General features: G+C 39.3%; 1 protein-coding gene across 2 annotated transcripts in view; it reads left to right on the top strand.

Annotated features, from left to right (window-relative positions):
* The window catches only part of NIPAL2 (NIPA like domain containing 2), a 72,950-nt gene that overhangs the window by 23,315 nt on the left and 25,279 nt on the right, over positions 1–24,356 (top strand). For both annotated transcript variants that reach the window (XM_030862977.3, XM_030862976.3), the window contains exon 4: positions 14,737–14,796. In XM_030862977.3, the coding sequence (XP_030718837.2) occupies positions 14,737–14,796 (60 nt within the window). The remainder of the gene's footprint in view (positions 1–14,736; positions 14,797–24,356) is intronic.

Raw genomic sequence — 24,356 nt, 5'->3', positions numbered from 1 at the left:
GGTAAACTGGGACGAAGTGAGAGAGTGGCATGGACATATATACACTACCAAATGTAAAATAGGTAGCTAGTGGGAAGCAGCCGCATAGCACAGGGAGATCAGCTCGGTGCTTTGTGACCACCTAGAGGGGAGGGATAGGGAGGGTGGGAGGGAGGGAGACCCAAGAGGGAAGAGATATGGGGATATATGTATATGTATAACTGATCCACTTTGTTATAAAGCAGAAACTAACACAACAATGTAAAGCAATTATACTCCAATAAAGATGTTAAAAAAAAAAAGAATTCGATATTGGTTATTCTACGTTACTATAAGAATGTGTAATCTTAGGGCTTCCCTGGTGACGCAGTGGTTAAGGATCCGCCTGCCAATGCAGGGGACACGGGTTCGATCCCTGGTCCGGGAAGATCCCACGTGCCATGGAGCAACTAAGCCCATGCACCACAACTACTAAGCCTGCGCTCTAGAGCCCGCGAGCCACAACTACTTGAGTCCGTGTGCCACAACTACAGAAGCCCGTGAACCTGGAGCCTGTGCTCCGCAACAAGAGAAGCCCGCGCACCACAAAGAAGAGTAGCCTCCGCTTGCCGCAACTGGAGAAAGTTCACGCACAGCAACAAAGACCCAACAAAGCCAAAAATTAAAAAAAAGAAAAAAAACATAAATAAATTTAAAAAAAGAAAGAATGTGTAATTTTACAGTAATGTCACAATTATCCTACTTTCAAAATTTGTATGACTTACTAAATACATTTAGAAAAGAAAATATGAGATGTTGGTAAAGACTAAAAAAAAAAGCAAAAATTACTGCTAAAAAAGAGAACAAAATCTCTAAGCCATGTTAAAATCAATAAAATCTTTTGAGTTTCACTCTTTATCTGCTGCTATGGAAACAGCATGTTTCTATGTTTCTGTGAATTTGCAATCTTCATTGAAATAGAAACAAGTTGATGGCTATTGTCTGGTAGCAACTAGATCAAGCATAATGTGCACCCACATATCCCAATTGTAATATTTCTCCTAAAAATTATATGATAGTCTTAAAAAAAAAAGCATAGTTTAAACTGAAATAATGTATACTCAAAGAGAATTTTATTTCATTTTGAAAGTAGTTTCCCCTTCTTAATAATTTAAAATATCTTATTTAAAATACTTTCATGATGTACAATAGTAGAATAGTTAGCAAAGAACACTTTTGGCTTTCAAGAAATTGTTCAGTTAAAATCACCCTACTCTGAATAGGCACACAATTTATGTAATCATTTGACTTTTTTTTCTTTTTTTTTTTTCATTTGACATTTTTAACATTTAGATAAAATCAGCAATTTGAGGATATCTTATCTTCTATTTACTACTGCACATACCGCGTACATGGACATTCTGGATGTCTTTTTCTTCTCAAAATTTGAGAAATAATAGATAAAAGGTATTGTTACATTGTCACCTTGGGACCTCTACAGGCCCCAGTTGTTCTGAAAATGTTGTATTATTTTTCACAGTGAGTATCTGTTTAGAGGTGATCTTTAGTTTCGTTTCTTATTCTGCTTCATGCTCTGTTTCTATGCAATGTCCAAAGACAAAAGTGTCCGTGCAGATCAAACAGATGCCTCGGGGGGGGGGAGGGTTGAGTGTGTGAGCCACATTGTACTGAAATTCTCCATTTACCTCTAGTCCCCCAGTCCTGGGAAAACTTTTTTCTGGGAATGAGAAGAAAAGAGCCATTCCAACTAACACAAAGAAAGGGGGATGTGCTAGATTTATTATAAAGATCAGCGATCTCACAGAAATGAAATATTAGCCAGACCTCTTGGGACCTGAAGTGAGAATTCGGAAATTGCCAGAGATGAAGGGCCAGCCTTGATACTCCTCCTAGACCTTCAATGAAGACGCCTGTGAAGCTGCTCATTTTGGCATATCTTGCTCGAAACTCTCATTAATAACGGGAAGCTTTAAGTTTAACCACCTTCCCCTTGGACAGTGACCTGTCCTCCCCAAACTCCCTGAGGGGAGGGGGCAGTCCACCCACCTTCAAACTTGGAGATGGGCTTTTCTCAATGCTACAGATCATTTTTCTTTGTCTGCTCCTAGCCTGGATTAATGTTTCAACTATAGAACATTTTTAGCAACCTCCCTCTCTGCCCATTTAAAATGATTCCAAGAAGTAAACTTATAGCCTCAAACATAAATTGTTTCCTGCTTTACAATCTTTGCAAACAGTAATATATGCTCATACATAACATTCTCACAGCACTCTTGCACTGAATTTAGGTCACTGTGCAATGCTGTGGGAGGGTGAGGGATGCTGGTGATTGAGAATTTTCCCCAGAACAACCCCCTACCACTTTTATAATTCTTCATGAAGATTCTAGAAACTCTAGAAAACTTGAAGCAAAAGGGACAGTATTTTTTAATAAATACGTTATCTTACGGCTATGTCTACAGATGAGGCAGAAGAGTGTCTACACGTTACTGAGCTAGAAATTTTATTTTCCCTATGATTTCTTGGGAGCTTCAAGAAAGAAATCAAACCTTTCTTTGAATTTTTTTTTTTTTAAAGATAACGTCTGTTGCAGTGTTGCATGAGGGATTGCATATTCTTTTCTGGCTTTCAAATTTTGAAAAGGAAGAAAAATAAGCAAGGAAGAAAACTGAAGTCCAGAACAGTTTTTTAAAAGTTTTAGCTCTTAAGTCTGAGTGAAGGAACTTTCTTCCATTTTCCTCATTCTCCTTGGGCGGCCTGGTTCATACCAACACACTATGTTCCTTTTCTCCTCTCCAGAAGTAAGGATAAATTGTGAGTCACCATCTCACTACATCCAGGCTGCTAATATTGTCAGTCCCACTGTTTTGTCTTACATAATCAAAATTCCTCCTCCCTTTGTACACTTCAGTGGAACAGATTTTTTTTTTTTTGTCTTTTTTTTTTTTAGGACTAGCACTACAGTAAGCACCATGGATATTTCAGTTCTCACTCTACCCACGTTCCTGCCTTGAACCATCTTCCTTTCTATTCTTTCTTTCCCTCTATCTGTGTGACCTGCTGCTCTACACTGACATGCTTACCTGGAGACAGCATTTCTCAAGCACTAGTTTTACTGATGGTTTCATAGGTGTTCTAAGAAACAAAGAATTCTGTAAGCAAACAGGTTTCCACAATATTGGATTTAAAATGTGACACAGGTTTTGTTAGTGGAGGACTTCTTGAGGAGGACTTCTTGAGGCCCTGGGATGGGCCCAGGCATGCTGTCAGTCTTTCAGAGGCAGATGCAGTAAGCCAGCTTTCCCAAACCTATTGTCCACAAGGTGCCTTTATAAGAAGTATCTCAAGGGACAACAGTTTTGCAGAAAACCCTTTAGAGTTCTTCAAGCAATGCTCACAAGCAGTCACAGCATCCTAGAGACTCAAACAGGGTAGATAGCTGGCCGGTGCCTGCAGTGGGGGGTGGATAATGGGGAGTGATCCTGGTGTATAGGCAGATCTGAATTCCCAAGCCTGGGTCCAGCTTTTGGAGAAAGAGGATCAGAGCCCTTGTATCCTTGTATCACCTTATATTTTCACCCTCTTTTTCTCACTGAAGGGCTTCCTCAGTGAATAATAGGGCAAAAGCTTATTCTGACTAAAATGCTGGTTATATGCTGGCAGTCTGATTAATTCTAGATTTTGACTTGTGTTTGTTTTTCCATTAATTAAGAAAGCTTAAGAGATGGTTTTTCAATTTTGTCTAAAGCCTCGGGTGGATACTCTTCTACAGGGCAGTAGAATGGTGAAGAGCGCAAAGCTCTAGGACCACACTGCCAGCCTTCAGATCTCAGCTCTGCCCCTGGAAAGCTCTGCGACCTTGGGCAAGTTATTTAAATGGGAATATGCCTCAGCTCCCTAATCTGTAAAGTGGGGATACAAATAGTTCTTACCTCAGAAGTTGTCATGGGGAAGAATTGAGTAAACACAAACACTTAAGAACGGTGTAGGATACATAGTGCAGTGTTGGATACATAGTGCAGTGACAACTAGCCATTGTCACTGTGATTTATAATCATTATTAAAAAGAAACAAATTACCTTATTCTTTTTTTGAATTTATTTATTTAATTTATTTATTTTTGGCTGCGTTGGGTCTTCATTGCTGCGTGAAGACTTTCTCTAGTTGCGGCGAACGGGGGCTACCCTTTGTTGCGGTGCACGGGCTCCTCAGTGCAGTGGCTTCTCTTCTTGGGGAGCTCGGGTTCTAGGCACGCGGCCTTCAGTAGTTGTGCCTCATGGGCTCTAGAGCACAGGCTCAGTAGTTGTGGCGCATGGGCTTAGTTGCTCTGCAGCATGTAGGATCTTCCTGGGCCAGGGCTCGAACCCATGTGCCCTGCATTGGCAGGCGGATTCTTAACCACTGCGCCACCAGGGAAGTCCAGTACTTTATTCTTTATAACAGAGTTTACTTCCATGCCCCTGAAGGTGACTGGTGGTTAAATTATCTAAAATGGATGAACCACTTCAAGAAATGCTTTTTATTGTTCTTATCCATGCAGTAATTAATTCTCAGGGAGCAGAAATGTGGGCTTTTCACAGCTCATTTGTTCAGCCATTAAGCAGCATTTACCCTTTGACTTCTCCACAAATTCCCCACCAAAACGTGTTGGAAAATACCAAAATTTCCAAATAACCTACCAATACCAAATACATTTAAAAAACAGACACAGAAATTTGTCCAAGGAAAAACATAGCAGTCTGAGACATGCGTGCAACTTTCTGTCTTCTTGCTCTGGCTTCAAAGCACTTTTGTTCACTTGCTAATTAACTTCAGAGAGGCTTTCAGGTCTAACTGCAATTTGAGAAAGTGTTTTCTGAGAAACTAGTTATTATACCAGAAATTCAATAAAAAGAAATAAGTTGGATATTCTGAGGAGTTTGTAATAAAATTTTAAACTACTGCTAATCTTTCCTGTCCCACTTCCCCAGGAGGCCTTTCTGGGCTTCTACACTAAATTAAACAGGCTTATTCTCTCCCCCCTACACGGGTCCTCTGCTCAGCTATTTGGTGCCTTTTTGTGAATTAGAAAAAGGCATCCTTTCTCATGATACTCTATTTCAGTCTTTCTGTCTGCAAATTATAATAATACAATAATTTCATTAGAGCAGGACACTCTGGTGCCATCTGTCAGAAAATTGTCCTGAGAAATATACAAGTCACCAAGATCTGACATGTGGGTGATGCCCCCTCAGGTGTAGTGTATTCGTGCAGTGCACAACCTGCTCGACTGCATGTAGCAGCCTTGACCCTATACGTCCCCTTTGGCAACTCTCATCATGTTCACAATGACCTATTAAATGCATTCTGGCCATTCAGCTGAGACCCAGGAGACTGGTGACTGTGTGTGCCTGCTGTCTGCTCTTTTCAGGAGAGCGTGGTGCAGGAAATCACACAATACAGCCTCACAGAATTGGTTTGAATTTGAATTATGATAAAATGAGGATTGGGCATTCTGGGATGCTCTGTTCTAGGATGCTGGACGAGAAGCGTTCTGTTCTGTTCTAGGGTATTGTTTAAAAGATTTCAATTCCCAGTGAAGCACAATGGCTAAACATTTCATTGCAAACAATTTGTGAATACTCACTCCTGTAAATATTTAAAGGTTTATTAAGCTTGTCCTTTGGGGGGTCGAGTTATATTATTTGTGTATCTACAAAGCATGACTTTACATTTAATGTTTTCGTTTTTCTGTTCATCGCCATGACTGTGATCTGTGCTATGCGTCAGCATTGAGATGATTAAAAATAATAAAGTTATCAACAGTCCAAAGAGTTGAAGCCACAAAAAATTAAAGGAGGTTCGTGGTAGACCTTTCTCAGCATAAAACTGACTTGGCTAGGGGTGGCAAAGGAATGGGATATGAAGGGAGATTGTTGCAGCGGCAGGGAGGGTGGGAGAAATAAAACGTAATAGAGGACTTCCCTGGTGGCGCAGTGGTTAAGAATCTGCCTGCCAATGCAGGGCACATAGGTTCAAGCCCTGGTCCGGGAAGATCCCACATGTCGCAGAGCAGCTAAGCCCTTGAGCCACAACTACTGAGCCCACGTGCCACAACTACTGAAGCCCACGTGCCTAGAGCCCATGATCCACAACAAAAGAAGCCACAGCAATGAGAAGCCCATGCACCGCAACGAAGAGCAGCCCCTGCTCACTGCAACTAGAGAAAGCCCACACGCAGCAACGAAGATCCAACACAGTCAAAAATAAATAAATAAATTTATAAAACAAAACAAAACAAAACAAATGTGATGGACATTTTTCAGTTCTATACCTCTGAGTATATTGATTTAAAGTAATTAGAAAAGAGTTCAGAGAATATATCACCTTTTTCCAAGTTAAATTCAGGCAACAGTTTAGAAATAGTTAAAGATAAGAAACTAATATTGAATGAGCGTCCACCTTGCCAGGTACTGTATGAAACACACAACCTTGTTATTTTACTTAATTACTGCCCAGATGAATAGAAGTGAGTAATAAGTAGGTTAAATTTGAGATGAATTATATGAGATCAAACACTTGGAATTTTATATGGAATGATAAAATTAATAGCAGTGAGGTCTCCTTGGCCCTGGAATAATTTCCTAAGAGAAGTAGTCACCCTGTGACTGGGCTAATTTGAATTAAGGCTGGAAAGCTGACTGCACTGAGAGAATGAGGCAGATGACTGGTAAGTCTTTTCCATCTCTCATTTTCCCTAACATGCTGGCTTTTGCTCAAATTGAAATTCATGATGTGGAATATACGTTGTTTCGTGTATTTCTGTGTGCCATTATAAAGCTGTAAGCTGAAATGTGTCTGTATTCCATTAAATGATGGTCATAGCACAGCCAGAAAGCCCTGGTGAGGCCTTTTGGAATTCCAGAGAAGTCATCTCAAGCAGAAACTTTGGTCTCCAAGATTTTTATTAGAAACAAATGAAAGAAAACATAAACAGGCCAATGAGCGAGTGACCTGTAGTGTTCCACAAACCTCGATGCTGTGGATTCTCTCAGTCCTTTAGCGCCCTGCGCTTGGTGCCAGCCTGGATGAAGTCATTGGAGCTCTAAACCTCACGGGCTGCCTGTGATAGTGGCACTTTACACGGACGTTTATTTTAATGTTGGAAATATGCAGAAAATATCCCTTTTCTCAGTGGCTTGCTGGGTTGTCTGCCATAGCACATTTGTCTCAAAACCAGCCTAAATAAGATGTGTGAAATAAATCTCTGAAGTTCTCATTTTGTGTCTGCTCATGCACTCTCAGCTGAAAGCATTCCTAAAACCTAAAAAACTTTATTTGAAACATCTTTTCCACCCATCCTTATTTTCTGAGAACGCCACAGTGTATTTCTAAAGAAATTGCTAATGATGATGTAATGCACTATTACATTTATAATACAGAGTTAATCCTGTCAGTGACAGTAGTTTTACTTTTTTGGACTCCTTTCAATTTAATCACTAATGTACGTCAAGAAAAATGTAGAAAAGAAAAGATTGGGTTTCCCTGGTGGCACAGTGGTTAAGAATCCGCCTGCCAGTGCAGGGGACACGGGTTCGTGCCTCGGTCCGGGAAGATCCCACATGCTGCAGAGCAACTAAGCCCATGTGCCACAATGACTGAGCCTGCGCTGTAGAGCCCGTGCACCACAACTACTGAGCCTGTGCTCTAGAGCCTGCGAGCCACAACTACTGAAGCCCGTACACCTAGAGCCCGTGCTCCACAACAAAGAGAAGCCACCACTATGAGAAGCCCACGCACCACAACGAAGTGTAGGCCCCGCTTGCTGCAACTAGAGAAAGCAAGGAAGACCCAACGCAGCCAAAAGTAAATAAATAAATAAATTTATTAAAGAAAAAAGAAAAGATTATTGTTCATAATCCAGGTCAATTTCCTCATTTGAAATTATGCACTTTACCTACAATTTCATTATCTTCAATAAATGACAATGGCAATTTTTTTCCCTTTTTAAAATTGAGGTATAGTTAATTCACAATGTTGTGTTAATTTCAAGTGTACCGCAAAGAGATTTAGTTATATATATATAATATATACGTATTTTTTTCAGACTCATTTCCATTATAGGTTAGTACAAGATATTAAGTCTAGTTCCCTGTGCTATACAGTAGGTCCTTGTTGTTTACCTGTTTTGTATATCGTAGTGTGTACATGTTAATCCCGAACTCCTAATTTATCTCTCCTACCCCCTGCCCCCTGTTATTCCTTTTGGTAACCACAAGTTTGTTTTCTATGTCTGTGAATCTATTTCTGTTTTATAAATAAGTTCATTTGTATCATTTTTTTTAGATTGCACAAATAAGTGATAACATATAATATTTGTCTTTCTGTGTCTGATTTACTTCACTTAATTTGATAATCTCTAGGTCCATCCATGTTGCTTCAAATGGCATTATTTCATTCTTTCTATGGCTGAGTAATATTCCATTGTATATATATACCACATCTTCTTTATCCATTCATGTTGATGGACATTTAGGTTGCTTCCACATCTCGTCTATTGTGAATAGTGCTGCTATGAACATGGGTGTGCACGTATCTCTTTGAATTATAGTTTCGTCTGGAAGTATGCCCAGGAGTGGGATTGCCGGATCACATGGCAACTCTATTTTTAGTTTTTAAGAAACCTCCATACTGTTCTCCATAGTGGCTGCACCAATTTACATTCCCATCAACAATGTAGGAGGGTAGGAGGCTTCCTTTTTCTCCACACCCTCTAGCTATTTTTTAATTAACATGAATTACTGGACACTTTCATTCCTGCCAATATGGATGGTGGGACAACTTTTCTCTCTATAAAGAAACATTTTTCAAAGTGTCACATCCTCAGATTTTCAAATCCTAATTCCGTGGAATTCACTGTAATTGACATACTTTTCCCCTCCAATTGTACAACTAACGGGGAACCGTCGTTTTGGAGAAGTCAGTACCTCAAAACGGCCAGAGTTGATTGAGCCCATGAGCACACTCAACGCGTCCACGTGTTTGAAGCTTGATTGTGACTGACATGAAAGTGCTTTTGTGGTTTGCTTTTTAGCAGTACAATAAAGTTGCCATTATAAGTGGTCAGAAACCACAAGCCAGATATTTACATGTGAGGATCTGTTTGTAGCATTATTATATAAATATGTTCTTTTCATGTCATGGGTTCTTTTTTTTTATAAAAGAGTACTTTCTTTACTACTTTGTCTTCTACTTTCCTATATTATAAACATATACCCTGCTTTCTCTTCAGATCATAGAGGTTAAACAATAACTTGAATATCCAGGCAGGAAAATTGATGACATTTTCATTTGCGGACTAGATCAGAGTTTACAAACTGGTGGCCTGTAGACCAGATCTGGCCACTGTTGTGTTTTGCTTGGCTCAAAGAATGTATTTTAAAAATACAAATGAATTTCCCATGTTTAAAAATTGGATAGTGATACACAAAAACTGGATTTTTGTCTTAAAGTATCAGATTTGGTAACACTGGACTTGCAGTTGGCTAGGGCTGAATTCTGACTGCCACCTTTCACTAATCTTGTGTACGCCAGGTCACCACCGCTCCACAGCCCCTCATCGCCACAGCCCACCACCCTCATTATTCTTTCTTCTTTAGAGGATTACCTAACTGGCCCCTGGAGGCATTTGAGTTTGTGACCTGTGGACCAAAGTTTTTTTCTTTCCAGCTTTATCAGATAAGAATATCATATCCATAATCACATTTAAGTAAGGTGTAATTGAGTTTTAAAACTTTGGGTTAAATTTGTCTTTTTAGAGGTGGTCATAAAAGGGTAAAAAATGGAAGGAAGTAAATAAATGTGAACAAACTCGTTTAAAAATAGCCATACCATAACACATTTAAATAGTTACTGAAGTCTCTTCTGTGCTCTTCAACCTTTAATAAAAAAATTATTATCTGGGGAGAAAGGGAATTTAAGTAAAAGGTGCACATATATCTTAATGTTGAAAATGGAAAAAAGGAATGCCAATTTACCTGTTACTCTACAGACACAAAAATATAAACTCACATGTAAAAGTCTACCCTTGAGTGTCATTGCTAACATATAGAAAGTTGATGCTTAACTTCTGGTTTACTAATCCCCATTAGTAGCTATTACAGAAGATAATCTAAATCAAGTTTGTACATCCTATCTGAACTCTCATATGCCAACTCTTGACCACATTAAGGTAAGTAGCTCTTCCATAATTACAGCCAGCTCTTGTGATGTCAGAGTGGAGGTGAATGAAGAAGAAACGAAGGTTTATTCCTACGTAGATCAGGAAGCATTAGGGAGCTCAGCGTCAGGGCACATGTCTACCCTTGGGACTGGCACCTCCCCTATGCCTGGACCTGGTTCAGCTGAAGCCACGGGGATCTTGCTAGGCCTCTATCTGTTTTCATCTAGAAATCAGAATCAGAATGCCCAAGTGTAAGTTTCCTTGCATCAACCTTGACAGGAAATCGTCTCCATTCTGGTTGTTAAACCAAGTGACATTTAATGGCTGAAAAGAGTAGAGATGACTCACCAGTAGGAGTCAGTCCATTATAATTGTTGCTGAGATTCTCCTGACCATAAAGTATTATGATGAAGGCCAAGTGACTACCTTAAGACACTGCCCCATGGGCGCACTCTTTTGAACCAAAGAAAATACTAGAAAAAACTTTTTTGTCCTTTCCTCTTACAGAGTATTCCTACTATATTTTTTTAAAATTGATCATTTCTTTCTTTTTTTTATATTTATTTTATTTATTTACCTTCTTTTGGGGGGGCGGGCTGCCTCAGGTCTAGTTGCGGCATGCAGGGTCTTCATTGAGGCGTGTGGGATCTTTCATCGAGGCTCCGGCTCTTTGTTGTGGTGCGCAGGCTTCTCTCTAGTTGTGGCGCACGGGCACCAGGGCGTGTGGGCTTTCTAGTTTGCGGCACACCGGCTCTCTAGTTGAGGCGCGCGAGCTCAGTAGTTGTGGCGCGCGGGCTTAGTTGCCCCATGGCATGTGGGATCTTAGTTACCCAACCAGGGATCGAACCTGTGTCCCCTGCACTGGAAGGCGGGTTCTTTACCACTGGACCACCAGGGAAGTCCCCCTACTATATTTTTTTCCCCATAACCACTGTTTGAATTTTGGTATGTTATCTTTCATATGCTACCTTTTACCTTCTTTTTTTAATGCATTATGATCATTGTGGTCACAATGCCTCTGGAGTCACTGTGTTCACTGTGTAATGAATTGAACTCCAGTGTCCAGGATCACGCTGTATAGACCAGTGTCTGGGAGCACTCTCTGTGTAGACCCACGTCCTGTGAAGGCCAGGATGGAAAAGGATTCACGAACCTCTGCCCAAATATGCCTGTAGTCAAAAATGTACACAAAACTCTGAGTGCTGAAGTTAGTGCTCAGTGGTAAACTATAGTTTAATAAGTTACAAGTGTGTTCTGTTTTAATGCTTTTGAACTATTGATCTTGAAATACTCTATTTTTAAATATTAAACTTTACTATAGGAATAAAAGTGTAATAGTTTTCCCCCCGTTGTACATGTTTATTAGGCAATGGTTGTTGATGTAGCAGCAACTAGACAGGGTTGAGTTTGACAGATCTCTGATTGCAAATATATATGGGAGCACTTCCGTTTATTTATCTTTTCTCATTTAAAAAATTTACTTCTGTTCTTAGAAGTCATGTTATTAGCTGTTGCTCAGAAACTGTCTTTTTCTCAGCACAGCTCGCATTTTAACCATGTTTTGCAAGATAAATGAGTTATAAGTAGATGTATCTTAATAGAATGTTCTTTTTTATTACTTTCTTTGATAGATAAACTCATTCTCTTATCTGAAAATTTTGTAGAAAATCACGTTCTCTTAAAACTTAAAAAAATGCATCAGACATATAAATTCTTTCAGAAAGTAAAGGTAGCGTATTTATGTTTCATAAAACTCTATTTTATGTCAATTGATATAATTTGATGCTTATGGTGTATTTCAATTTTATTGTTACCAGTCATGTCCTTTTTGCTTTCAGCAGTGAAATTATCTCCTACATAACATTCTTCCCTCTTCCTTCTGAAAGTGAAATTATTTATGAGATGGTGGCTTAGCAACAAGAAGAGAAGGAAAATGATCCTTTCTTACTCCAAGAGAGAAATGGAGTGTCGTGTGTTAGAAAGAGCTCTGGACTGGAATGAGGAAATACGCATGCTGGTTCCAGCTGTGCTGTTATATAAATGTTTGTTAGATGCATGGATCAGTTTCCTTGGACCTCAGTTTCCCAATCGTAAAGTTTAGAACCTAGAGTAGATTATCTCTCTGTCTACTATTAGCGCTAAAATTTCCTTATTCCACGTAACCAATGTCTACCTTCTTATTGGAATCCTTTGCTGTGAAATGGTCAGTTCAAGTATTGTTATAATGGAATGCGTTTGGTATGTGTTAGTGTAATGATACCTCACCTATTTTTTGTTGTTAATCTATCTCCCTCCGCTTGGGAACATTCTTTACCTAATTACACAAGAAGTCAGTAATGGGAGTTGGGAGTGAAGTCTTGATTTTTATACTTTTATACTTTAGTATACACTTTTATACTTTTCTAATGCTCTAACATGTGAAATTAGTTTCCATGAATTATTTGGTCCAAATCTGAAATAGAAATTTATCATACATTTTTATGCTTGTCCCAAACTCAATTCTTAATGTAACGGGCTACATAGCTATACATTAATTTATCTTCAGAAAATATTGCTTTAATGTTTTAAAGCCATGCCACACAATAAACTCATGCTTGGTGGACATTTCCCATGCTCTGTTTATTTTGTGTGAAGCCCCCATTCCTATAAATAACCTGCTCAGGAAAAATTTGCAAGGACATAGCTCAACTTGAATGAGAGAGAGCTAGGTTGAAAAAAAGATGGAAAAAACATATGTGGATTCCAGCTTATCCTGAATGAGTGTTCTGGCTTGGATTTTATTTCATTTTAAATCAATTCCCAGAGCACCAGATATAGTTACATTCAAGCTTCACTGATTTAATGTATTATAATTCAGATTCATTAAAATTATATCTATGAAGAATTTTTAATGACATGGCAAATGGTAATACAGTAACTGAGGAAACTGAGAAAAGAAATTTTGCCTTACATTTTGATCTCAACCAGAGGGAAATAAACACACAAACATATTAACTGTGGTTCTTTCCTAGATGATGAGATTATTTTATAATGATTTTCCTTTCTGTATTTTTGCTTTAAAAAAAATAAGAAATGCAACTAATAGTTTTTGTCAAATATTTAAAATACAAATAATTGTTTTTTGTTTTTGTATTATTGCAAATTTGGATCTTCCCTTGCCTCTACTCATGACTCCATAAGAGGAACAGCTCAGATTCAACTTACCCCACACACACCTGAGGCCATAGCAGTAGGTCATGGCACAGTTGTAAGGCTGAGGTTTCAGTAGTATCAATAATGGGAAAGAGGGTCTTCAACATCACAAGGGTCAGCAAATGCAGGAGATCCCACCAGCACTTTTATTTATGTGCTGAGTACTAAGGCATATCTCAGAGTAAAAGGCATATCTCAGAATAAAAGGAACCGATAACCTTTTGCAGGCATATCTCAGAGTAAAAGGAACTGATAACCTTTTGCAGGAGACAGGCAAAAAAAATCCTAAGTCTAACAAAAAAGTTATATAATATAAGGGGTAATCACACATATGGGTGGAGTGGTCAACTCGGTCTGGGGGAATCCAGAGGTGATGCTTGAGTCTAGAGTTGGGTGAAAGGATGGAGGCAGAGTTGCCCAGGGAATAGCTTATATAAAAGTCCTTTAGCATGAAACTCAATAGGGGTTCTGGGAATTATGATTATTTTAGTAAGAGTGGACATAGAATATAAAAGAGATCGAGGGCAAACGTGGCAAGGAAATTGTCAGGAGTAAAATCATGGCTGTCTTTGAATGTCATGCTTAGTAGTTTGACCTTTGTCTCTGGATGGCTAGAAGCCATTAAGAGGTTTTAAAGCTGTGGTTTTACATTAGATTTCCATTTTGGAAAGACGACTCCTAGTGCTGTGGGGAAGGGGTAGTGAAATGGGAGGCTCCAGAGGGAAGCTACTTTAACGGTCTAAGCCTGAGGTGAAGCTGACCTGAACCATGACAAGGGAATGAAGAGGGGATGGACTTGAGAGACAATGAAATCCAGACTTAAAAGACCCAGTAGCCTGTTAGATGTGTGGTGTGAAGGAGAGGGGATACCAAGAGGAGTCTTAGGATCCTGGTGTTCAATAGAGGTATCCCTGGAATAGGGATTATGGGAGGAGATGATGGGAAATAATGTTTCCGTTTGGAATATATTTAAAGTTAAGACTTCCTCCTTTTCATCCTTTCTTCTTTCCTTCCCTTCTATCTCTTTCTGCCTTTCCATCCCTTCCTTCCTTCCTTCCTTCTTTCCTTCCTTCCTTCCTTCCTTCCTTTTCTCTACATTCATTCATTTAGTAAACTCTTATTAAGCCCTCACTGTATACCATGCACTATCCCAGTCACTGTCGTAGGTTCATTGTAATCCACGCCAATTTCCATGAATCCTCAACCAGGAGGGGCAAGAGGCCATCTTCACAGCCCCAGCCGCCAGGTGTCTCTGACCAGGACACAGCTAGTCAGGCCTAAGACTACTTAACTCCTTTCAAATGGCATTGCATAATATATGTTTTTATATTTGGAAACACCACTAATGGCCATTTTCTTTCTAGGTAGCGCCATTATTTCTGTTATGTTTCTGAAAGAAAATTTGAGAGCCTCAGATTTACTAGGTAAGTAATTATTTAATTCATGTAATTAAAACACTGCTTGATGAGGAAATAAATAATCCTATCCAATAAAAATATGTGTTCTAAAAACAGGCAACACATTACTGAAATGGATATAGTCTCATCTAGAGGCGAACATTATTCTATCTTGGAACTGCCATCTGCTCTTTGACACGAAATACATGCACCTTCATCATACCCTCTGCCCATGCCATTGACCACAGCAAATCATTATTTTACAGTATTATTATTATGAATGTTACGGAATTTTTATGAACATAATAAAATCCAAGAAAACATCTGTGTTACCTAATAGAGTATTCCACTTCATAGGACATATTTGATAGATTGTTGTATGAAAGTGCTACATAAAAATGAAAACCACATACAAAAATTAGATGCACCAAATAACCGCCTAATTTCTATTTAGCCCTTTCCAAAAGTAACATAGAATGTTGATCTTCAAAATTTTATTTAGAAATACAGCTATTAATGGAAAATCACAGTAGCCTTCCTGGCTGTAAAAGATTTCCGCTATATGGCAAAGCCATCACATATTGATCGTATCTTCTACCTCTAGTTGGAAATATCATTAGTGAGAAGAATTATAGAGCTTCATATTTTCTTCCTTGACAAAATCCTGTCTGAATTACTGCTGACATATGATAATGAGTATAATACTTTAGAAACTTTAAATAAATCTATGTCTACTCAGTTCCAAAAAGATCATTTTTAAAAAATTTTGAGCTTAAATGTGACACCAGTGTTGGTATGTTGAACATTTGTTTCCCTGATCATGTTTCCCTTGAGCCTAGTGTCTTGAAAGAGTTTTCACTTTTTCTTTTTCCTCCTTGGTTTGATTCTGCTAGTAGAGTTTTTAGTCAACATGGTCAAATTTTCATGGTTAAAATGTTTTTCCAAATGCATTCATATGTGAATTCAAATATATTATTTTTCTGTACTCTTTTTTTGTACTGTTTATGGACTCATTTGGGGAGGTGGTATGGAATCAGAAATAAGAATGAGCAATGCCTGAGTTTTATAGATTAAAACAACTAGGTCCCACATTATGTTTCTCATTTATCAAAAGTCTTAGGGAACTTTAAATCATTTAATCTAACATATGTCATCTTTTGTAGTTAATGGTTGGTTAATGTTTAAATAAATGTAAGGTATTTAATGAGGTAATACAGATGGATGTAAAGGAAAACTTGCCAATTATCGTGAACCCTTGTGATAAAAAGATGATTAAGACAGAATCCCTGCCTTCAGATAATACAGTCAATGATAAAATATATACAAAAACACATTTTTTTCAAAGCAGAAGATAATATGTATCATAATGCCTTGAGCCTTTAGTTTAGAGCTGGGTTTCTCAACCTCAGCACTACTAACATTTTAGGCTGGATAATTCTTCATCCTAGGGGGCTGTCCTATGCGTTGTAAGGTGTTCAGCAGCATCCCTTTTGGCCTTTACCCAGTAGATGCCAGTAGCACACTTTGCCCCAGTTATGACTACCAAAAAAGACTTCAAACACTGTCAAATCTCCCCTGGGGGGCAAAATTGCCTCCGGTTGAGAACCACTGGTTTAGAATAAAGAGAGATTACTCTAGCTGGGAAGCTCAGAGAGAATTTTCTACAGCAGAGGTACCATTTGAATCAGTTCTGACAGCTGAATAGGACAGGCATGGGCCACATCCAAGCATTTGGAGAAAGACATACAGAGGGAATAACACGAGAAGTGTTGACAAAGGTACAAAAAAAGTACGGCAAGTTTCTATGTAATACTGTACTACAACCACTGCCAATGAGGATTAGGGAAAAAATTAAGGCAAGTCATAACTATAGAAAGGGAAGAAACAGAAATATCAATAGGTGCCAATGATTTGATTTTATACTTAGAAAACCCGACCAACTAAACGTTGCTAAAAGCAGTATACTAGCTCGACATCAAAGGATATAAATTAAACTCACTCTCAAGGGTTCAAATCTGTATTCAACTTCTGCTATCAACTGTGTGGCCAACGTATTACTTAACTTCTCTAAGCCTCAGTTTGCTGACAAATATAGACGACTGTTTTGGGGGGAGGGGGTTGTTTGTTTTTTAATCTTTGGCACGTGGCACGCAGCATGCAGGATCTTAGTTCCCCAACCAGGGATGGAAGCCACGCCCCCTGCAGTGGAAGCGTGGAATCTTAACCACTGGACGGCCAGGGAAGTCCCTAGAAGACTGTTTTAAGGGTCACATTGGATAATTGATACATGCACTTTGAGAAATGTAAAGCCCTGTTAATAAAATTGGCATTATTTCTGTGATCAACTTCATTACCAAGAGGTAATACTAAAACATAAGAAATAGGAAACACACACACATACACACATAAAAAAAACACAACAAAAACCTCTATTAGGGCTTCCCTGGTGGCGCAGTGGTTGAGAGTCCGCCTGCCGATGCAGGGGACACGGGTTCGTGCCCCGGTCCGGGAGGATCCCACATGCCGCGGAGCGGCTAGGCCCGTGAGCCATGGCCGCTGAGCCTGCGCGTCCGGAGCCTGTGCTCCACAGTGGGAGAGGCCACAACGGTGAGAGGCCCGCGTACCGCAAAAAAAAAAAAAAAAAAAAAAAAACCCTCTATTAATTCTTTGCTAATTTCTCTTACTTTAATAACAGTCAACATTTATCAACTATTTACCCCTTTCAGGTACTGTGTTTTACATGAACCACCTCATTTAAATGTAGGAACAATCCATTTAGAGAACTGATACTTAGATTAAATAACTTAACCAAGGTCAAATAATCAGTCAGTGGTGGACCGGTGTTCTAATAATGGCAGCCTGATTTAACTATAGCATAATGGGTGAGGGTAAGTCTCAAGTGTCAGAGAGCTATGTGACCTTTGCTAAGTTACTCAGTCTCTTTAAGCCTCATTTCCTCAACCTTAAAATGAAGTATTACCTATCTCATAGGATTAGATGAGTTCATGTATGTAAATCTCTGAGAACGGGGTCTGTCATGTAATAAGTCCTCACTAATGTCAGCTATTATTATCCTTATTACTAACACCACCACCCACCACTACTGGTTCATGAGAGGAAACCTTGACTAGGATATTCTAACGAACTTTAGCAATCCAGGTAACATTTCGCACAACTCTGGCTGAGTTTTTTTAGCCTTTTAACTTAATGCTTTTTGAGCAGGGATATGTCTGATGTCACATTTGTTTCATACTGTAATTAAAAGTGATCAATTCTTGACTTGAAACTAGAGTCACAGGAATAAGAAAGGATTTAGTCACCGATTCCATACCCATGCTTCCAAACAGCAATATCATACGATTATCATGATCTAAGATGTAATAACCCATTTCGTGCTTGGGGAAGGACTTTTCCCCAACCGTACTCAGTAATGTGTTAAGTCACCTGTATTTTCTTTGGGCCTGTATTGCTGTTGCCTTGAGAAAATTTGGCTTTTTCCGTTAAAAGCTAAAAATGCTTTTTTTTCTTTACAGGGACTAAAATCAAACAGGGAAAAGAGTAGTTAATGGCATTTTTTGAAAGATTAACATATAAGCATGCTAAAAACTAAATCGTCAAAATGTGCAAAAGAAAATCATTTACTTTTCCCTGCTTCAAGCAAATGAAAGTTTGTTTTTCATGATGGAACAAATGAAGATTTTTTTGGACCATGTGGAAACAAGCTGAATTAATTTATTGCCAAATGTTGCTCTGTGGCTATGAAGCATTTCAGCACTAGCCTCAAAAAATGACCTCACAAAAGCTATGTCTGAAAGGAATCGCCAACTATTATTAACTCAATGACAGGTTTTGGACTGTGCTCTGATTCTTAGTGGATTAATAATTTTAAATTATTTTAATGATTATTTTTCCTCGAAAAAGCACCAAATTTCTCTCCCCTTCAAGCAGCCAGAATTATAGTATTTTCCCCCTCTTCGCCCTTAGTCATCAAAAATCCTGAATCTAATAGTCTGTGAGATCCTAGTTGATTTAATCCAGATAGCGTCATCATAAAAAGAAAAATTATAGTCAATTCATCAGCACTCTCCAGAGACCAGTAACTTGATTATTTCAAGTCACCTATAAATGGTTTCCCCAGATAGAACGTCAAGAGATTAATAGTGAGACAAAAACCACCTCCTTCCTTCCTACTCCCACACCAGAGGTCAGCTTGGTTTGAAGCCAGTATCTAGAATACAGATCTAGCCAAACGAACCGTCATTTCTGGTTGAGAGGACAGATTGGCTATTTGGTCTTAAAACTGCCTCAAGAAAGGTAGACTTTCTGATGCTAGATTCAGAACCATTTGGATTCACTATATTATTGAGACTTCCCAATCCAGGGCTCCTTCAGGATTTAGCTGCCTTCAGCCTAGGGAATCTGGAAAGATTGTACTGAGGGGAAGGCATCCTTTGGTGTTAAGAGGTCCAGTTTATGCTGTGACTCCTGGTAACCCACAAAAGCAATAGCTGGACCCCCATTGATCAGGAGGCATATAGCAGGCTCCAAGAGAACCAGCCAGCAGTGTTGGTTGACATCAGGTTAGCTGAATTTTTAAAACTCTTATGGCTACCAGAAGTCAGGTCAAGCCAGATTCCAGAAGCTAGCTAAAAGGCGGTTAACACTAGCTGGCATTGAGCCAGAGAGTGGGGACAAAATTAAAGGAGATTTCAGGTCTTACTTAAGGAGAAGGGTGGGCTGGGAAATCAGATGTCAGTTGAGGAAGAACTGTGCAAGTAGACCCTAGAATCCAAGGCTTGCACAGGTGAGGAACTCAGCAGGTTGGAGATGCCGGTGAACAGAAGCATAAGGAGAAGCCTGATTCTAGGCTGTTTTCCCTTCCACCACTTTTATATTTCAACTTCAGTCCACAAGTATCTATAGGAGACTTTTGCAACAGAACTTCAGTAGCCTCTTGAAACAGAGGCTGCATTCTCACAGCTGGATCCAGTTAAATGTCAGGCATTTCTCAGAGTATAAAACGTTCCTCAAAACACTACTTCAGGATGATATAAATGGTCAAATATGTTTAGAAAATATTACAGCCATATCCTCCCTAAGGAGATTCACAATGAACACTAACACACTGAGGATCTCAGGGGTCTTCCAGTAAAAGAACCATTTCACTTGGTTTAACTCACCTCTTTCCAAATAGATTTGACTTGAGACCTTTTTTGGTGGAGGGTGCATCTTATGAAATTGGGTTCTAGGGAAGAGCAGTTTGGAGACACTGTTCTAAAGGAACCTCAGGGCCAGTCAGGGACCCCAGGGACCACTGCCAGGAGGAGTCAGTTCCTTCTATCCCCAGTGGGGATGCTTCATCCAGCCTCAGGTTATGGTCAGTACAACTCCTGGGTGCCACTCACTGAGACTACAATGTGAAGGACAGCCGTGAGTTGTCCGTTCATCAGCTCTGGTCCATTGTGCATACAAGAGGTAGAAGAGTGTAATCGCTGAGAATAAGTTACCTAGGTTCCAATCCAAGCTCTCCACTTAGCTAGAAAATCCCAGTCAAGAGAGTTATTCCCTCTGTGACTCAATTTTCTCCTATGTCAAATGTGGCTAGTAATACTTTAACAGTATCCAATGTTATATATTATATAATACATAATGTACATATAGTATATGTTAGTATAGTAACATGGTGGTATAGTTATTTTTTGCAGGCTTTTTTGTAAGAATTATTATATGTGTATAAAGCATTTAGAATTGTGCTAAGTATTAGCTATTACTATTATAGTTCTTATTATCATCACATTCCTGTATGACGGTGATCATAATATAACTCTCATGTCAGCCACAATTGTCTATGAAATCTATAGTTTTAAGAACATCACTTAAAAAGAATGATACTTGGGCTTCCTTGGTGGCGCAGTGGTTGAGAGTCCACCTGCCGATGCAGGGGACATGGGTTCATGCCCCGGTCCGGGAAGATCCCACATGCAGCGGAGTGGCTGGGCCTGTGAGCCATGGCCACTGAGCCTGCGCGTCCGGAGCCTGTGCTCCGCAACGGGAGAGGCCACAACAGTGAGAGGCCCGCGTACCGCAAAAAAAAAAAAAAAGAATGATACCTTCCTTTGCCCTCCCGGGATACCTAGTCGATCTACTATAAAGAGCAGGGATGATTTTGCTTCCCTGCTTTGTACATATGACAAGTTTATAGGAAGAGATTTTATTAATACTTGTGTACTGTATCAAGCTAAATCTGAAACTCCCATCAGATCATTATAGACTTTTATGTGACTTGAGTCATATTTGATGAGAAAATGTATTTGCTGCAGGTCTGGGCATGAGGGTGGTAGATGAGGCCACATCCCTGTATCATGGGTCGTGTCCAGCATCCCATGGTTGACCCCCACCTGCAGCTTACCCACTGCTGCCCGACTGCTCCACCTTTGGTCCCCTCCAATAGCCAGCTCTTGGTGCTTTGTGCACCAGTTCCCTGAGGTTAGCAGTGGGTAGGAAACATAGCGCTGGTAGTGTTTCTTCTTCTCTGTGTTCTCTCAGTTACGTCCTTTGCTTTCTTTTGCCTTCTTTTAAGACCAGTGGAGAGAAGTCTTCACTAGGCTGTCAGGAGATGCCAGCCAAGTCCTTCCTATCCTGCCCTTCTATTCTCAAATTGAGTTGTTAACCCTGTAGAGACAGCCCCAGGGACAGTCCCTAGTCATCCCTAAACTACAATATTAGAGATACAAGTTTGGATTAAGTTTGAAGCTTGACTCAGATGGTCTTTGACCCTTGGTAGTCAGCATCCTAAGTTGGATCTGTCCCAGGGTGCTTTGTCACATCAGGTCTCCAGATGAGTTTTCAAACATATTCAGCTCCAGACTGGCCTCTTGCAGAGCCAAATTCCTGGAGTCTAGCAGGTATGATAAGTTAATTTGTACCTAGAAATGAGGACACTGCATCGCAGAGGGATAAACAACTTGCCTGGGCCCTTCCAGCTAACGGTAGCAGTGAAATTTGAATTCTGTGGAGCTGGTCTCAGCTTGGATTAGACTTCTCCTATCCAGGTCTTGACCTGACAGTTAACCATTTCCCTGGGCCAAGGGCATGTCAAGTGCTGCTTTCTTTCCTTTAGGATCTTATACTTCCAGAGTACTCCTTTGGTCAAATGGGCCAACAAAAGGTAAACTAGCAAGTTTCCTAAGTCAGAAATCTGCGCCTTTCAAAAGAGGGAATATTTGTGGCTTTATTGAAATAAAAATAACAGGAACTGATGTTTCATGCCGCTTTTAGAAAAAGGTGGGATGCAAATATGTTTTACAGAAATTTATTGAAGGACTTGCTAATGGCTACCTTCGACACTTTTAAACACTTAACGTTAATGTGCACATGACTCATGAAGCAGAGAGTAAATCACACAGAAAAATAAAAATGACACCAAAGAAACAAGAAAATGACAGGTAGCAGCTATCCAGAACTGCCTTTGTAAATGTCGGAAGCTGCTGAAATTAAAATTATTAAGAAGAAAGAATGTATGACCTCCTGAGCTGCCACGGAGTTACTCACTAGTCTTGCAGTGACATGAGGTACAGATGAGATAATACGTGTGAAAAAGTACTTTGAAGGGATAATTGGAAAACCGTCAGTCATTTTATTTGTTTTTAAGGAGTTTTGGAATGCAGTGAAGATCTACATTGGTGGAAATGGGCACAGTATGCAAATGTGGAAGCAGATGTGAAACAGGGAGGGATGTGTCAGGATGTGAAACAGAGACCATATTGGAAATAAGACTGCCTCCACAAAATGGAATACTATGCAGACTCTGAAAGAATGAGGCCGCCCTACATATAATGATGTGAAACATTCTCCAAAGATGTTCTGTTAAGTAGAAAAAAAGCAAGATACAGAAAAGTGTGTATAATATGCTATTATCATTTGCATAAAAAATCAAAACACATGCACTCTCACACACACCTGCCTAAAACATCTCTGAAAAGAAAACCTCAAGAACCAGCAGCAGTAGCTAACTTTGAGGAGGGGACCTAGTGAGCCCCGAGGGTGTGAGAGAGATTTAACTTTTCACTGATCCCTCTTGTGTGGCTTTAGAATTTTTTACCATACGCGTGTGTTACCCATTCAAAACTAAATGTTCTAAAAAGGAAATTTAATTGACACTAGATACAGTTAGATGAGATAAAGAAATGACTGGCAGAGGAACTCAGTATAGATAAGAAATCTGGATTTCACAAAAGTAAATTGGAAGTCTCTGAGACTTTGGAATTGTATTCAATGTGTTTATTCTACTTTACTATACCAAGTTTAGAAAAGTGGTTTTTTAAATCCCTTCTTCCTAGAAATGTAATATTGAACAATTATCTTATAAGATCTTTTTTTTTTTAATATCTTTACTGGAGTATAATTGCTTTACAATGGTGTGTTAGTTTCTGCTTTATAACAAAGTGAATCAGTTATACATATACATATGTTCCTATATCTCTTCCCTCTTGCGTCTCCTTCCCTCCCACCCTCCCTATCCCACCCTTCTAGGCGGTCACAAAGCACCAAGCTGATCTCCCTGTGCTATGCGGCTGCTTCCCATTAGCTATTTTACATTTGGTAGTGTATATATGTCCATGCCACTCTCTCACTTTGTCACAGCTTACCCGTCCCCCTCCCCATATCCTCAAGTCCATTCTCTAGTAGGTCTGTGTCTTTATTCCTGTCTTACCCCTAGGTTCTACATGACTTTTTTTTTTCTTAACTTCCATATATATGTGTTAGCATACGGTATTTGTTTTTCTCTTTCTGACTTACTTAACTCTGTATGACAGACACTAGGTCCATTCACCTCATTACAAATAGCTCAATTTCGTTTCTTTTTATGGCTGAGTAATATTCCATTGTATATATGTGCCACATCTTCTTTATCCATTCATCCAATGATGGACACTTAGGTTGTTTCCATGTCCTGGCTATTGTAAATAGAGCTGCAATGAACATTTTGGTACATGACTCTTTTTGAATTATGGCTTTCTCAGGGTATATGCCCAGTAGTGGGATTGCTGGGTCATATGGTAATTCTATTTTTAGTTTTTTAAGGAACCTCCATACTGTTCTCCATAGTGGCTGGACCAATTCACATTCCCACCAACAGTGCAAGAGTGTTCCCTTTTCTCCACACCCTCTCCAGCATTTATTGTTTCTAGATTTTTTGATGATGACCATTCTGACTGGTGTGAGATGATATCTCATTGTAGTTTTGATTTGCATTTCTCTAATGATTAATGATGTTGAGCATTCTTTCATGTGTTTGTTGGCAGCCCGTATATCTTCTTTGGAGAAATGTCTATTTAGGTCTTCTGCCCATTTTTGGATTGGGTTGTTTGTTTTTTTGTTATTGAGCTGCATGAGCTGCTTGTAAACTTTGGAGATTAATCCTTTGTCAGTTGCTTCATTTGCAAATATTATCTCCCATTCTGAGGTTTGTCTTTTGGTCTTGTTTATGGTTTCCTTTGCTGTGCAAAAGCTTTGAAGTTTCATTAGGTCCCATTTGTTTATTTTTGTTTTTATTTCCATTTCTCTAGGAGGTGAGTCAAAAAGGA

Source organism: Globicephala melas, chromosome 17 (assembly GCF_963455315.2).
Source record: "Globicephala melas chromosome 17, mGloMel1.2, whole genome shotgun sequence".
Lineage (NCBI taxonomy): Eukaryota > Metazoa > Chordata > Mammalia > Artiodactyla > Delphinidae > Globicephala > Globicephala melas.
The sequence above is the reverse complement of the archived record's forward strand: the minus strand, read 5'-3'. Positions and strand labels throughout refer to the sequence as shown.